The sequence below is a fragment of the Rhamphochromis longiceps genome, linkage group LG14 (genome assembly GCF_057381845.1).
Source record: "Rhamphochromis longiceps isolate RC_006_pf linkage group LG14, R_longiceps_female_GT1.1, whole genome shotgun sequence".
NCBI classification, from domain to species: domain Eukaryota; kingdom Metazoa; phylum Chordata; class Actinopteri; order Cichliformes; family Cichlidae; genus Rhamphochromis; species Rhamphochromis longiceps.
The window spans coordinates 1,303,521-1,321,000 of NC_140570.1; the positions used below are offsets into that span (position 1 = coordinate 1,303,521).

General features: G+C 44.2%; 1 protein-coding gene and 1 long non-coding RNA gene across 3 annotated transcripts in view; one reads left to right on the forward strand and one right to left on the reverse strand.

Moving 5' to 3' along the window:
* The window catches only part of LOC146653362 (uncharacterized), a 282,044-nt gene that overhangs the window by 96,070 nt on the left and 168,494 nt on the right, over window positions 1-17,480 (forward strand). The window lies entirely within an intron of this gene.
* Window positions 5,997-14,415, reverse strand: pou2af2a (POU class 2 homeobox associating factor 2a). Its single transcript, XM_085429101.1, has 5 exons — window positions 14,256-14,415; window positions 13,258-13,358; window positions 8,559-8,598; window positions 8,153-8,460; window positions 5,997-6,434 (listed from the first exon to the last, which is right to left on the reverse strand). The coding sequence occupies exons 1-5, from the start codon at window positions 14,413-14,415 to the stop codon at window positions 5,997-5,999; spliced, it is 1,047 nt and encodes a 348-aa protein (XP_085285227.1).

Genomic DNA, 17,480 nt, shown 5'->3' on the forward strand with positions numbered 1-17,480 from the left:
GAAAACCCTCTCCTGTCTGATCATTTCCTGATAACATTTACATTTACAATAATTGATTACACAGCGGTGGAGAGTAGACTTTATCACAGTAGATGTCTTTCTGAAAGCGCTGTAACTAAGTTTAAGAATATAATCCACCCACTGTTATCATCTTCAATGCCCTGTACCAACACAGAGCAGAGCAGCTATCTGAACGCTACCCCAACAGAGGTCGATTATCTTGTTAATAATTTCACCTCCTCACTACGTACGACTCTGGATACTGTAGCTCCTGTGAAAACTAAGGTCTCTAATCAGAAGTACCTGACTCCGTGGTATAATTCTCAAACACGTACCCTAAAGCAGATGACTCGTAATCTGGAGAGGAAATGGCGTGTCACAAATTTAGAGGATCATCATTTAGCCTGGAGAAATAGTTTGCTGCTTTATAAGAAAGCCCTCCACAAAGCCAGAACATCTTACTATTCATCACTGATTGAAGTAAATAAGAACAACCCCAGGTTTCTCTTCAGCTCTGTAGCCAGGCTGACAAACAGTCAGAGCTCTGTTGAGCCAACCATCCCTTTAACGTTAACTAGTAATGACTTCATGAACTTCTTCACAAATAAAATTTTTATCATTAGAGAAAAAATTACCAGTAATCATCCCACAGATGTAATATTATCTACAGCTACTCTTAGTACCATTGATGTTAAGTTAGACTCTTTTTCTCCAATTGATCTTTCTGAGTTAACTTCAATAATTACTTCCTCCAAGACATCAACGTGTCTTTTAGACCCCATTCCTACAAAACTGCTCAAAGAAGTCCTGCCATTAATTAATGCTTCAATCTTAAATATGATCAACCTATCTCTAATGATCGGCTATGTACCACAGGCCTTCAAGCTGGCTGTAGTTAAACCTTTACTCAAAAAGCATCTCTAGACCCAGCAGTCTTAGCTAATTATAGGCCAATCTCCAACCTTCCTTTATATCAAACATCCTTGAAAGAGTAGTTGTCAAACAGCTAACAGATCATCTGCAGAGGTTTATTTGAAGAGTTTCAGTCAGGTTTCAGAGCTCATCACAGCACAGAAACAGCTTTAGTGAAGGTTACAAATGATCTTCTTATGGCCTCTGACAGTGGACTCATCTCTGTGCTTGTCCTGCTAGACCTCAGTGCAGCGTTTGTTCCCTATCATATCGAGACTATCTCTCCACTCCGTTACATATTCCATATGTACAGGGTATGACCCCCTCTTGGTCATGGCGTGTGGATACTTCTTTAAGACACTCTGGATAGCCTGGCCACGCCCCACAGCTTACAGATAAAACGGCTTTGCAAACGTGACACCGGTGATTGTTTGATCTCCACTTGTTTGTTTGTGCGTGTGCGGTTCACTGGTAGTACTTACATGTGGTACTGTGTGACTGTGTGTGTGATAGTGGTAGTGGTGTCCATTGTGGGAGCTTGTTTCGGCAGCCTTCCTGGACACTGCCCCCCCCCAGCCCCCTATCTCCCTTAGCAAGTCTGTTAGCTTAGCTGCTGTGCTCGAGTGGCTTAGTAGCCTGTGCTCCCCTGCCGTATTGCCTGACTCTCTGTCTGCAGGACCCCCATTGGTAGCTCGGTGTGCTGTGCTTCCTGGCAGTCGGCTTGGCGTCTTTTGGGCTGTCCTTGTGCGGCCGCTCTATCGCGGTCCTTGCGTCTTGTGGGACCGGCTCGGGCCAGTCTTGCATCTGCAGACTGTTGCCTCCGCCCCCCGGCTCGGCCTTTGCATCTGGCGAGGCCATGACTTGGGTGGAGTGTATATATGTACAAATTGGTACATTCACTCTGGGTTCGGTTGCACTGTCTCCTAGTGGGGTGTCTTACAGAGTTACCCTGTACAGTTCAGAGGCTACACTGTTGGTGTTAAAGGACATGCACTGCAATGGTTTGAATATGTCTGTCTGACAGACTCCATATTGTGCATGTAAACGGGGAGTCTTGTTCATGCACAGAAGTTACTCACCCCACAGGGTTATGTGCTGGGACCAATACTATTCACATTATACGTGCTTCTCTTTGGCATGTTGTTAGAAAAACGTACTTTTACATACATACCTACATAATTTTCTACACTAACTGGATGTTTTTCCATGAACACATTTTTAATGCTTAAAGTCTTTCAAATAAATCCTCCCTATTACTCATATGGAAATCCTGCTAAATAGGTCCCCTTATTGGTCCTCTAATTATGTGACTTACAGTTGTATATATTTTTGGAGAGAAATCATCTACAAAAACATCTTTCATCAGCCTTTTTTCTCTCCATGTTTCAGAATGGTTCACTGATGTGTTAACATCATAAGATGTCTACCCTGTCACATGTATTTACAGTCATAAGTGAAAGTGTTTAAATTATAATGATAATTAATGTTACAAAAATGGTTTCATTTTTAAAAATATAAAAACATCTTTTTATATAATATATAGTTATATATATATATATTTAAAAAACAAACAAACCATAATGCAGTTATAAAGATTTATATTATTATATCCTGAAATAACATTGAATAGTAGGAATGCCCCCACTCAGCAAACACCTACCTGAAGCCAGTTGACACATATCAGTTATTCATACTGCAGCCGTGACTTTGAGACACAAAGTTCTACAGTTTCCTTGTGCTGTATCCAAAAAACAATGAGGTTATTTTCTGTGGCCCTAAAGATCTTAGAACTAGACTCTGGATGGCATTACCTTGATGTCCAGCAACACTGTGAGGAACTTTCAGATCATGTCCTTCGACGGGCTCTGAACAAATATGCAGGATTGCTATTATCTGTAAAAAGAGTGATGCTAAAACACTAGTTCATGCATGCATTATTTCTAGGCTGGACTACTAAGTCATTAACATCAGGTTGTTCTGAAAGTTGCCTTCAGTTGGTTCAGGTGCTGCAGTGAGAGTACCGGGAATTTAAAAATCCTTCTTAAAATCCTGCAAAGCCTTGAATAATGAGGCCCTATCACATCCAAAAGTCCTATATTTTCATAGTGCCTTCAGACTGAGAGCTGCTCACTCAGAATGGGGGGCGGAGCTTTCCTCTCTCAGACGCCTTTCCTGCTGTGCTGGAGACTGACACGTTCTCTACTTTTAGGATTTTAGGATCAAAACTTTCCATTTTGACGAAGGTATCAGGTGACCCTGAAACATTGCTTAATTATGTTGCTATAGGCTCAGACTGCCGAAGGACTTCATGTGATGCACCGCGATGACGCCACTGTCTCCCTGTTTATATCCCACATTTCAGTCTTCTGTGTCCATAAGCTTTGGCCCAGTCTGCCTATGCTCTCGTTCTTCTTTTCAAGGTTCAAGGTTCAAGGTTCTTTATTATTTGTCACATGCATAGTTATACAAGTATAACACACAGTGAAATGTAGCCTGACACGCTCCTCGACATGTGCAAAAATTGGGGGGGGTGTAGAGGAAGAACATTATATATATATATATATATATATATATATATATATATATATATATATATATATATATATATATATATACATATATATATACAGACATATAGTATATACACTGGGTGAATGTGCAGTAGTAGCAGCAAGCAGGTGAATTCTGTACATTAATATGAATAGACATCTGACTATTTTACAGGATAGACAATATAAACATATTTAAAATTAAAGGAATTGAAATGTACATTGTGCCTTGGTTTAGTGTCTGGAAGAGTCCTGTCTCAGTCAATTATAGATGATGTGAGAGGGCGGGTGTGTGTGTTTAGGGCACGGATGGCTTGGGGATAGAAGCTCCTCTTGAGTCTCTCTGTCCTTGCCCGGATGATGCGGAACCTTCTACCAGATTGCAGAAGTTGGAAAAGTTTGTTGCCAGGATGGGACGGGTCCTTCAGTATCTGCGCTGCTCTAGTCCGGCATCTCCTGGTGTAGGTGTCCTGAAGCGGGGGGAGAGCAATCCTGCAGCAGCGTTCTGCTGTACGGATCACTCTCTGGAGAGCTTTTTGGTCCTTCACACAGCTGTTCCCAAACCACGATGTCATGTTCTGTGTGAGGATGCTCTCCACAGCGCCTGTATAGAAAATCCTGAGGACCTTTGGAGAGACCCTGAACTTCCTCAGTTGTCGTAGGTGATACAGGCGCTGCCTAGCCTTTTTGGTCTGGACCTGAATGTGGGCAGCCCATGTCAGGTCTGAGGAGATGTGGACACCAAGATACTTGAAGGACTGCACCCTCTCCACTGGAGCTCCATTGATGATGATGGGCTTGTAGTCTCTGTGCTGACCCCTTCTGAAGTCCACCACCAGCTCCTTGGTCTTGCTGACGTTCAGCTGGAGGTGGTTGTCCTGGCACCACGATGCCAGATTCTTCACTTCATCCATGTAGGCCGCCTCATCGTTGTTGGAGATGGCACCCAACACCACTGTGTCGTCAGCAAACTTCACAATGGTGTTGAAGCCGTGGGTGGCCACACAGTCTGAAGTGTAGAGGGAGTAGAGCAGTGGCGAGAGGACACATCCCTGAGGTGCTCCTGTGTTGATGGTGATGCTGTTGGAGAAGCACCTGCCCACCCTCACCACCTGAGTTCTGCCAGTGAGGAAGTCCAACACCCATGCACACAGACGGCTGTTAAGTCCCAGATCCCTCAGCTTTGTGAACAGTCTGCAGGGCACTATTGTGTTAAACGCTGAACTGTAATCAACAAACAGCATTCGCACATAGTTACCCTGTTTCTTGTCCACGTGGCTGAGAGTGGTGTGTAGGACGTGGGCGATGGCATCCTCTTTTCTCTTTGCCCTCACGCCCATCTGCTCACATCAGCCTTTCTTCCTGTTAAAAGGCTGTTTATCCTTCCCTCATACCCTTCCTCCCCAAAGTGCTCACGGGGGTCGTTTGGGCTTTCTCCAGAATACTGTAGGGCATTTACCTTACAGTATAAAGAGTCTTAAGGTGACTGTCAGTGTGTTTTGAAGCTATATAAATAAACCTGAACAGAAGGGAAGCATCACAATTGCTTCATTCCCAGTAAATCCAGACAACCTCTGCATTCAAGCACCACACTTAGCCGGGTCGTACAAATGGCAGTAGCCTGCAGTTTAATAACAGTTACAGCCTGAAGTTACAGGAACCTTCAGGGTACAATGATTAAGATGCAGCATGTTCACACATTATGAAAAAACAAAATCCTCAGAATATACGCCCTCAAAGCCATTATCCTTGCTTTGGTATACGCTCTTTAACTCCAGCCTTATAAGTTAAGCTATGCTTTGTGATCACGTCCACACCGTACGGGAAATAGTGGTAAAAAAAAGAAATCGTGCTATTCTACAGTCAGACTGGACCTTTGGCAGAATGAGGCCACCAACAGGTTAAAGTGCCCCTGTGTGCCCCCTGTCTGGCTTTTCTGTTCACGTGGTTTTCAAAATGAACCTCATCACTCTTTTTTCTGTGGCTCATCTATGTCACTATGTGACACCTGGAGCGAGTTCAAATGAGAAGCCTTGCATTCCCCTCAGCCACCTGAGCCTCTCCCCTTCAGTGCCAGCAAAGTGTGCAGTTGATGTGGCTAAGCTTTGCTGTCTTACAGATAAATGTGTTGGTTAACAGATACGAGGGTACAGTCATATTTCTTGATGTATATATTGTCGGATATGCTCAGATGCTTGGAGTAATTAAGAAATGGTTTTACCACATTGTTCATCGAGCAGCTCCGACTCCGCGGTTTAGAGCATTTCAGCACTGTCTCACTTTCATCACACCCAGATGCTTTTGAAGGGTCTCACAGAGACAGCAGCCAACACAGCGTGTTTCCAACTGAGGGTGAAATGAAGAGCTGAGCACAAAGTGCAAGGGTACAGGGAATGAGCACAACAGGGACACTTTAAAATTTGAATATTTTTAGCAAATTGACATTGAAATTTTCTTGGAAAAACCTCCCCAAGAATTTACAGCAGTGTTGAGTTCATCAGTGTCTGTAAAATCGTCTGAATCTTCTGAATTCAGTCAGTAGGCCCTCCGAATCTCATAGGGCGACCAGGCGCTCACCCCCTCTTCCTTAGCCCAGGAGGAATGAGCTTCGGCGCCGGGGGTTAGGCTGCCGTGGCCGTCGGCCGCCTCCTCTGTCACCATCTTGGTCACCAGATCTGTGACGGGGCTGCTCATGTAGGGAGGGCAGGGGAAGGAGGAGGAGGAGGGTGTGGTGGGGTAAGTGCTGGTGGAGGTTAAAGGGTGATAGTGGACATCCTCCAGAGAGTGCAGAGTGTAGGGCTGGCTGCTGGAGACGGGGCCCAGGGAGGAGCTTCGGCTCGGAGAGCGGTACTGGGAGGGGCTCCCTGGAGGTTCGGGGCTGGGCATGGAGGGTGGGACGCTGACGGAGGCCAGGTTGTCCTGACACAGAGCCTCCACCTGAGATACTGGCTCAGACTGCTCCCACGAGTCTCTCTGCAGCAGGAAGACAGCAGAGGAAAGGATGAATCAGTCATTTATTTCCTCATCAGATAGTGCAAAGTCCCCAACATCACAGCAGACCTTTTGTAACGAGAGCGTTTCCTGTAGTGTCGCATTATTTCCTTCACTACGTTTGTTTCACTTCCCTGCCCTGCGAGCACATCTGAAAGCCTCTGCGGACATGCAACCTCGACCACTCTAGAACTCGGACTTTAAATGGATCTCAGTAACTGAAGTGTATTTGTGATCTATCCATGAATACAGTTTTGGTTTTGGCTTTTCTAGAATCCTCTGTGCAGTCCGGTCGAGGCACACCGCCCACCCTGTCCAATGGTGTGCAAAAATGTAACATCAGAGCACAAACTGCAAATGTGGCTGAACGAGGAGCATGTCTGTTTTTCACTCTAAAAACTTCCATACACGCCATCAGTGCAGTTAGGATGACGACCAGGCAGGCGTACTATGAAGGTCATCGGTGCCACGCCGCCTCTGTGACTGCTGCTAAAAGTTTGACTTTAGGGCCCAAATAGCTCCGCAAGATTATCAATAATTCCACTTATTAAATGTCCTTGTTAGTCTTGTTATATTTTAGAGTTTTCTTTAAACAGCAGTGCACAGCTAGCATAACTGTCCTGTGCTGAATGCTCTTGGCTCTAGCTGTGCAGTCAGTGACCAGTCAAACAAAAACGTCACATAAAAAATGAACTTTTTTCATCTCGAACTGCGGTGGAAAGATTGCTCATTTAAAAATGCTCCACTACGAGAAGAACGTCCTTCACTGTACTCGAGTACTCTCAGCTGAAGTGTCAAAGCTGGCCCTGTAGAGCAGCAGTTCCTAACCCCGACCCCGGTGAACACATAAATCTCAGGGGGTCGACACAAACAACGATAAAAGGAAAAGAATTTTGCATATGGAAAATTAGTCGGCCAACAGTTATTTAAAGTGAAAGCATGAAGTGACTCACAGCCCAGACACTAACAGAGCCTAATGTTGATCACAGAGCATTCTCTTTAACAACGTCGCACCTGCTGTGTGGACTGGATTTAAAAAATGTAATCTCACTAGTGACTAAAGTAACTAAATTAAATCCAAATCCAAATGCATGAAATAACCAATAGAACTTGGTTCTTTCGGTTCCTCTTGTCTCAGCGTGTTCCTGCTCTTCACTGCAGCTTGGTATCGTTGAAATCCTCGAGCTCTGAGTCTTCTTACACTCAGCAGCATCGTGTCCCTCGCCATGTTAATAGATTAGCTTGTCAGAACAAAGTTACTGATTTTTCTTCAAAACAGAGAAACATTTTTCACACTGAACATAAGTGGAGCTGATGGGAAATCAGTCTGCACTGACAAAGTTGATCTGAAGCTAATATGAGACTACGGAGGTCTCAGTTTGGCAAATAAAGCAGACAGCTTCTAAACTTTCCTCTTTCAGCTGTGAAGGAAGAACAACAGGAACTTTGTACTGAAAATACCAGGCATGCAGAGACTATGATCAGAGCTGCGTACACGCAGAGCCCTGCAGGAACATTTGTAGCTGTCGGTCAGCTGGCTGACACTTGAAAAATGTGAACATCACGCAGAGTATATGTTTATGTTTCACAGTAACTAAAAAGGTACGCTGAACTTCTGTGTTGCCGTTTTTAAATCCACGAAGGTTATTCTGAACATGCGCTTTGTTTTGTCAGCGTGCCACCGTCACTCTGATTCATACCAGAAACAGATGCGAGGACTCTCCTCCGAAGGGCGGCAGCAGGGAGGACAGTGCTGACGAGGGCAGGAAGGACCCGCCGGAGCTGGAGAAGGTGGCGGCGCTGCGGTAGTCACCAAAGGTTTCTGGGTAGTAGCTGTCTATGAGCGAGGAGTAGCTGCTCATGGTGGAGGGCTCACAGCCTAGAGGCTTACCCCCAAGGGTGGAGGAATAGACATCAGGGGAGAACTGCTTGGTGGATGGGCAGAAATCTGAGTCAGAGATGAAGGAACGTCCTCTTATGCCATAGTAGCTGGGCAGCATGTGGGCACCTGAAGTGGAGAAGCAGAAATGCCTTTATCATTGTTACTCAGTGACTCCAGACACCCTGCTCTGTCTCAGGGGGCAGACTCGGTCAGAGGACGCTCACCTGGCATCTGGACGAATGATGGCGGAGTGGTTGATCCTCCCTGCAGAAACAGAGACATTCCAGGTTTTACTTATATATGAATTATGGAGTTCCACCGATACTTGTCTTCTTTGTTGAAAACGGTTCCTGTGGTCTAGCAGTTAACACTGTTACAGCAACACTTTTGTCTTAGAAGCAAATGTTGTTGTTTCTAAACAGATGTTTGTTGGCCCTAAAACATATCAGCTGACAAAAAAACAAAACAAACCCAGACATGTCACGGGATGATGAGTGAAGAAGGAAGGATGAAACATCATCCTACAACACAAATGTGTATTTGGTCTTGAGTTTCTCTGGTGCTAAGGGCGATTGCTCAGATCAGCCTTGTATGAATTTGCAGCTGGACCAAAACCACATAAATGCTTCTATTTATAACCCGTCTCCACGTGATATGTAAGATGCAGCCTGAGATAGACGCTGGACATCATGTTTGCAGGGATCAGTCACTGGCTTAATGTTTAAGCCCTTACTGTAAGCCCGAGTCAATAACTGCTCTTCAACAGGGAAACGGCCTCTTGAGTTCGTACGGATACAAAGTGTCAGCAGCAGAGCACAGCGAGGCAGGAAGACCAGCAAACCTAAAATAATGGATGACAACTCTTGAAATTAAGTCAATGACACCAATATTACAGAGCACTTTGTAAAGGTCCTCAAATTTAAACTCCAAACAAATTTCACACTCATTATTCGGACAGACAGACCTTTACTTTTAGTTTGACCTAACTGTGGTATTACCAGCATGAAACATGCTAACAGCCCCTTTCATCCATAAGTCCACACTTGTGACAACCCCAACCGTAAGCCCAACCCAGAGTGTGTAGTTTGTGTTCCCGCCTTTGTCCAAAGCACAGAGTTAGGCCAAAAAGTAGTTTTTATTATAGACGAGACCTTTGAGGGAGCAAAATAAGAATCGTAAGAATCAACAAAGCTGCAAACACAGTCAGATCTCTTACTCGCTGCGTAACATTAAAGGACTCACACACTGTTGGTCATTCACCACAGAGCACTAATGTGAAATATTACATAAGTGTTTATCTGACAGGATTTCAAAGTCTGGAGTCACGCTGCTGATGGACCTGCATCACTGGTCTCCAGTGTTCACCATGTATGACGCGGCCCTGTTTGCTGTGTCATCTTTGGTACACTTGTCACTGGAGGCTCAGAGAACCCGGTTGCCTCTGGATGTTGTTGACCACACAGCACTGCAGTTTGTTTCTGCTCTAAAAGCAGACACAGATTCGTGTCAGAGAGTTGCAGCGCAGGGACACAGAGGACAAGGTTTGGCAGGATCTCTGGTTTGCATATTGCTAACATGAAAGAGTTGATATTAAGCCCATGTCGGCTGGGACGCACGCAAATTTTGAGGGTTAAATTTGAATGTGATTTGCCAGTGCCAAGACTTCCTCATGTGGCCCAGGTATGGCTCAGTGCATCTCTGAAGGCTGCCTATGGAAATCAGCTCGCTCAAGCTCAGACAGTCAGGTAGTGTGCGTATTTGTGCCGTGGCGTTGACTAACGATAGATTTATTTAGCTTTGTTTCGCAGAAAAGCTCTTCCTTCCTATGCAAAATATGTTACACAATGATATTTTTAAAACAGCCCATTTCATATTTTTAAAATCGAACACACACAACTGTTTTGTGTAAATTTTCCTACTTTAAACAGAAACTTGATCCATATTTCTTCCTGGCTCATTGTTTGCTTTTTATCCAGCATGTTGCACTGTGTTGTAGCATCTCCTGCATGTTGTTCGTGCAACACACACACACAAAGAGTGAGTTTGTGTTGTTTGTTAGCATTAGCGCTTTCACCCCGGTACACCTCGCGATGTCTCTTCAGCATCATGTCACACTTTGATTTGTTCCCAGGCTCATTTATGTAATAGCAACATGTCTGGACACGCTAGCTCGACAGAACATGTCAGAAAAGAGAAGCTGCTGATGTGAAATGGTGTAAGAGCTTTATAGTTTCTGTCTGGCTGTCCCAACATGAGGAGACTGTGGTCAGAGTTTGCTCTTATCTTTCAATGGCCTTTTATTCCCAGGTAAAAGGCAGCGCAAGCCAACACAAGGGCGGGAATGGCTTTAGTTACTGTGTGCCTCTGTGCATTATTAGCTCTACAACCATCATTTATAAACACACAGTAAAGCCCACACTGAAAGCAGACTGTAGACCTGCAGACAATGGCCTGTCATACTGCCTCCATGCTGTATTCTTTTGGCCCAATGATTGCATAATACCACATTTGACCATGAAAACAGAACGCAGAGGTAGCAACTAAGATTCTTTTACACGCCTCGTTGTCTCCAAAGGAGACTATTGTTTGACATGCTTTGGTATATTGTACATGCTAACATAACATGTAACAATAAGCTATAGAGTCCACAGTTAAATAAAGTTTGTGGGATTAAAGGCCAACTGCTCCCAAACAACTGTTTCTCAGGGACTACACACTGACCACGTCCTATTACCTGAGCCGGCAGTTAGCCACAGGTAATGGACAACTATTGGAATAAATTGTTAACCAAGAGTGATGGATTAAAATTCATAAATGAATGAGAAAAATGCTTAAATCGAACATGGACAGCTAAGGAGCGCTAAGGCTAACAGATAAATATTGTAACAAAAAGTAGCCAAACGTTAGTTTAAAGAGACGACGTATGGAGATTTGGTGGATTATTGGTTATCTAAAGAACGGTTGCTCAGCTGTATTAAACGAAACAAAGGTGTGTTGAACGTTTTCCCATCAGACAACTTATGTTTGAAATGATTTATTACCATCACCATCAGAGTCTGGGATTCTCAAGGAAGTCATAAAACTCATCACTCTCCACAAGTATGCTATTGTGCATATAAGTGATGAGTAAATGTGGCCTACGGGTGGATGCTGGAGTGGCTGTGAGAGTGGGGGAGCTTAAAGACGAGGCCAGAACGAAGAGCGTTTGATAGACGTGAGCAGAGCGAGCCATGTTACACATGTGTGTGTTAGTCCCCATAGGGAACTAGTTCCTCTGCATTTAACCCATTCACCCAGTGAAGCAGTGGGCAGCCACCAACGCAGCGCCCGGGGAGCGGCATGTAGGGACGGCACCTTGCTCAGGGGTACCTCAGGGCAGCCGTTCAGTGGAGTCGAACCCCCGACCTTCCGATCATGGGGCCACCACTCTACCTACTGAGCTATCCCTGCCCCTGTGTGTGACGTGCACAGCTCACGTCGCCTGCAGGCTTCGCTCGATTCAGTTTGGAATATCAAAAAAGCGAAAATGCTGACGGACTGAAAAAACAATTGGAATGATGCCACAGGTGTTAGCTTGTTATTCAAATTTAAGGGAAGTAATAAAAGCAAGAAGATAGCTTCTGGAGCTCCCGTCGATTCACCGAGCCCTGACAAAAGCGTACAGTCTGTCACACTTGTGTGCGGTAGCCACACAGCTTGGATGTGGAGCTCGTTAGATTAAGGTCGTCTGTTTCTGAGACGATGCCCAATCTCGCAGAGCTGCTCTTCACCACTTTTTAATAACAGCTTTGATTTGTTTTGATTACTTTGTTCCCATTTTCAGTTTTGATTGAAAATTAGTTGACGTTAAATAAAATCCAGACTATTCCTCGCCTTCTTCTGCTGTCACAGGACGTCTGCAACACAATCTAAACAGCATCTCGGCTCTGATTAAGACTAAATAGTTCTGTTAGTTTCTTGTTGTTGTTAACGACCTGTCCTTCAGCATCAAATGAAGCTAAACTTTTAATCTTTTATGGCAGCTCTGCCTCCACACAAAGAGTTTAAGAACCAGCGACAGAGTGAATTTCTGTCTGTGATAATGTCAGCCTACGTGCTAGGAATTTACCCCACCCCCACCCACACACAAAAGTACACCTGTGCCAAAAATGTTATAATGAGCACCGCACTGCAGCAGATAGAGGAAACGTCTGCTGGCATCTTCCAATGTTGTCTGACATAATTCCTCCATTGCTCGAGCCATCAGCGAGTGTATGGCGTGGACGTGCCAGCACAGAAAAAAAACAGTGTCCTGTAAAAGCCTTTTGACAGGCGGTTTGTGGAAAATAAAAAGGCAGTCTTGCGTGTGCGAGCAGGCGTCTAAAGCACAGAAGCACAGCCTGATTTCTCTGTGTGCATGTGTGTGAGAAAGTGTGTGTCTGAGACAACAATAGGAGGTTTGTCTGTGGCGTGATCACGGCACAGGACAATATCGGCTGGCAGGTGTGCACGGATCAAACTTTGCATAGGCAGTCTCCTGCACGGGCCCTTTCTTCTGTTTCTCTGTGCTACCTGTCCACCTCAAATCCCCCCGCCCTGCCTCCACCTTTTTGTGGATTTTTTTGGGAGATCATGGCCTACAGCATTGCAGGCATTGTATTAGCGCTCCTTTGTGAGGTTAGGATGAGTTTTTGTGCTCCGTGTCTCTTTCTACACGCACAGTGCTTGGCTATTTACAGAATGGCTTTGCAAGCGAGGTACAGGTGGTCAAAGGATCCACCGTGGATCGTTAGCGCACAAAAACGAGCCTCAATGTAAACAAGAGGAGTTTTTTTGTTTTTAGAAAACCTCCCAGTCGCTAAGAGAAGGTCAGCTGTGCCGTTTGGCTTGATAGAGGAAAGTAAAGCAGGGAGAGACAGGCGGTTTAGAAGACGTGGTGCTCACGCTGTATCTGGGTCCGTTTGTCTGCCGGGACCTCTTCTCTGCCAGCAGGTCTTTGACCGTGTGCTTCACTCGGACGCCCTGGTACACTCTCTTAGAATATTCTGCAGACAGACAGAGCACAGACATGAGTGATGCAGCTCAACTTGTAACACGACGTCATACAAATTTTCATCCATTCCCACAAATGTGTGGTCATTTGAATGCTTCACAGTTTTATGCATATAGGCGAATGACTCTTTGGGATTGGTGTGTAAATGTCATGGAAATTGCCTTTGGTTTGGTCAATGCAAATGGACTTCTAAAGAGAGGCAATTAACTACAAACTCTTGCCAAAACCTCACCATAAGCAAACACTCCAGAGGGCTTAGGTGGTACGGAGGAACGACTACACTGCAAAGAAGCGCCACGACTGAATAGGCAGGCGATGCCAGCGAGCATCATGGCGGCACATCGTGTCATATATTAAATAGTCCTCTACAAATCTCACGTGTGTGTTGGTGTGATTTGGTCACATTCCTGGGAAGCAGAGGTAGAAACTCAATGAAAATGCAAACTTTACTATGCAAACGGAAATTGCATGCAAAAATCTTTATGTAAAAGACCCCAGCTTTTTGAATGGATCCTTTAGATAAGGCCCAACTTTGCACAAATGTGAGATTCTTGAAAATATCAACTCTTCTTTGGAGGAGGTTGTTTTTTCCTTTTTAGAAATGACCTTAAAACGTTCAGAAATGACCTCCTCGTGTCAACATCTGTAGAGTTTTCTTAAAACTAGACATTTAGTCCTCATTGATACGTGTCACACACGAGCAGCTTCATCAATATCAGCGCAGGAAACCTTTTGAAGAAACTTTTCCCACTCAAATAAAAGCCTCCGTCACGATCTCACACAAAACCAGACAAACCCTTAAAAAACCCGACATACACTGTAAAAGTAAAACCAAACATTTTTCAATATTTCCATTATGTATAAAACAGCATAATAATAGCACACTTACCTGTGTCCATGATGCTGTTGATGCGCACACACACAGAGGCCTTTCTGTTCTCCCCCTGCTGTATTTGCCTGTAGTAGCTAGATCCAGGAGTGCAGCACCATACTGAGTGGCGTGCTGCAATAGGAGCTTTAATCAGGCTGTGAGGAGGGCAGGGACACATGGAACATGCCACCTCACACTGCAACCATGAGGAGGCAGCTTTTCAAAATGACCTTTATCTATTTGTTTAAATGCAAATGTTTGGTGGGGACGTTTTTTAGACTATTTGCATCTGCAGTCAAGATTAGGGTCAGGAAGCATCAGGAGCATGGGAGTGAGAGAGGCTGTAAAGCAGCTCAGTCGCTCCTCCCCTCAGCCATTTGTCATCAGCACAGTTCCAGAGGATACGTTGTTTCCATATTTTCTTTTTGCTGCTCTTCATTTCTAGCTGCAGGTGTGTGATGCAATTCCTGCGATGTCCACCTGCTGATAAATGGTTGGGGCTCCCTGAGACAAATAACTGAAAAATAATGGCACCTTTTTGTGTGAAGCCTTCACTGTGTTTGTATAAAACCCTGAGTGGTCTAGACCTGGTGTTTAAAAAGAGGAGGATACCTTCTCTGCTCTGCTAAACTTTCTGTGTCTGCTGATTGGGACGCTGGCAGTTCATTACTTGTCAATGAAAATTTGCCCATACTGTGTGATGTTTACAGGATAAACCTGGTTACATTTGATGTGCATGACTTCATAATCACACAGACAGCAGTCAGATAAACTAGCTAAACATTAAAGTGGCTCAACTTCTGCCAGCTTGGATTTGCACGCAGTCCTCAGGTGGACACTCAGAGACACCAGCGCTGCGTCTGAGTGTTCACTGTGATCCCTGCGACGTTTAATATCTGACACAGTAAAGGTTTCTGGATGCACAGGTCTTACACACAGTGTGACTTTATGTGGTGACAGCAGCTGTACTTGGTGCCACAGTGCTGGGCTGCCCTTAAAGCTCCAGTATTATCCAACAAAAACGATGCTGCTGCTTTAGCCTGTTGTGTGGTAGAGCCGGTCTCTGTTCACAGGTAAAGAACACCTGACCACAACGTTATAATAAAGCCAGCTTATACAAGTGTTTTCAAGAGGAGCAGCTTCGAAAAAGTCTTTGTTGGTCTAACAAAAGACTCTGCTTATACGTTGTACAGATCCATTTAAATGCTTACATCTATCACTTTCTAATCATTGCAGCCCCCCCCCCCCTCCCCCCGTGTAGACTTGTGACAAGCCCGCTAACCAGTGTGGTCCTGCAGTACTTCAGCTGAGTGTTCTGGTAAATAACCACGTGACTGGAACCACATTCTGCACACAATAATACCAACGTTAGCCACACTAAGCAAACGCACACTGTCCACTGTTCTGCACGGCACAAAGTGCCCGACATTAACCTCCTAGGACCTGGTGTCCACATGTGTGGACGTCACATTTTGGGTTATTTAGACCAAAATACTGAATTTTGCTCTACAAGGGCCTGATATCCACTTACGAGGACGTTATATGCTACTGTTCTATCGAAATTTTAAACGAATATCCTCATATGTGGCTCTTATTTTTCTTAAAAACAAAAATAAGGAAAAAAAATCTGGTAATTCTTTGTTTTTACATTCATCGGACCCCAATGTGACCAAATATCAAAGAGAAATTAAAAATGCTCCTGTGGAAGAGTTCAGGTCTTGGGAGGTTAAAGCAACATTTCAAATATGTAAAGCTTTTCTCATTGCCTGAGGATTTCAAATTTGCATTTGTACTGACAGTGTTTTAGTTTTCCATTAGATTCAGCTCAGTTTTGACTGAAACTTGTTACTTTTACAACTTTTCCACCTGTTTCATTAAAAGACAATTGGAGACCTTGATGCAGCCTCGCTCTCACACTGCAGGCCTACTTGTTGTTCCTAGAGTATTTAAAAGTAGAATGGGAGGCAGAGCCTTCAGTTTTCAGGCCCCTCTTCTGTGGAACCAGCTTCCAGTTTGGATTCAGGAGACAGACACTAGCTCTACTTTTAAGATTAGGCTTCAAACTTTCCTTTTTGCTAAAGCATATAGTTAGGGCTGGACCAGGTGACCCTGAATCCTCCCTTAGTTATGCTGTAATTGAAAGACAACTACTCTTTCAAGGATTTTTGATATGAAAGGAAGGTCACTTCTTTAGTTACCAGCTGAACCTATCTGTGTCCTGTTGAAAAGCATGTATGGTTACAACAGTCTATTAGTAAAAACAGTCGGAGGATTTAAATTGTTTTTGTAGGACTGTCAATGCTTAAAGGAGTAAGCACTGCTCACCAGTGCTAAAAGCCAGGTAAATTATAGTTTGAATAGCAGATGGGTGGGGCTTTCACAGCAACCATTGTACAGTACATAATGACACAACAAGAACAACAATAATTCCCTTTAAAGCCGAAACCCCCCCAAAATTTAAAACGTTTGGTTTCGTCTCATCATAGTGAGACATAAATAATTCACTTCTTCTTTTCTACATTTTATATATTAAACCAGTGGTGTTCTGTCAGGGCAAGCAAGGAAAGTAGTGCTTGCTATCTCATTCTGTGGCAAACTTTCTCTCGTTACCTGCTTGCAAACAACCTTTAAATTACTACATCTTCTCACTGCAGCTGATCAGCGTCTGTGGAAGCAGGCTCTGCTTGCTTCTGACTGCCCTGAAAGCTGTACCGGGCTAGCATCCCAACTGTGCCGTCAGCAATTACTTGATGTTCTCAAGCTGAGAGGTTAGCACCTTTTTGCATTGTGGGCACACGTCTGGTGTTTGATAGGAACATGACGGAAGACTAGCATGCTACATAAACTGCCATTGGCTCTGCTTTCCCTGCTCTGAGATCGCTGCACATTTGTGGAAACAGAGATAGCATTAGCAAGTAAATGTGATCAATCACCCTAACAGGTACATTTTGTTTTACTTACCATCTTGACCAATATGTGTGATGTAGAGTGTAGTATGAAGACACATGTAAGAACTCCTTTAAGACAAGAAAAGAAAGCCAGGTCTGGTTTCATAAAACATCCAAGTGTGGTGCAGGTGCAGGCTCCATACATGATGCATGAAGCACAGCCATTTAAAAAATAAAAACTCAAGGTCTAGGTCTGTGTCCATCTCTGAAACACTGAAGCGATGTTTCAGAGATGCAGTGTTTTCAATCTCTAAACTCTTACTTTTAATTACAAAATGATACATTTTAGTCCCAG

Bases quoted from the DNA above. Each gene is read 5' to 3' on its own strand.
- pou2af2a (XM_085429101.1), bottom strand. From the start codon at position 14,415: ATGTGTCCCTGCCCTCCTCACAGCCTGATTAAAGCTCCTATTGCAGCA. The intron at 13,359-14,255 runs GTAAGTGTGCTA...GTCTGTCTGCAG, and splicing joins CAACAGCATCATGGACACAG to AATATTCTAAGAGAGTGTAC. The intron at 8,599-13,257 runs GTGAGCACCACG...CTGTTTCTGCAG, and splicing joins CAAACGGACCCAGATACAGC to GGAGGATCAACCACTCCGCC.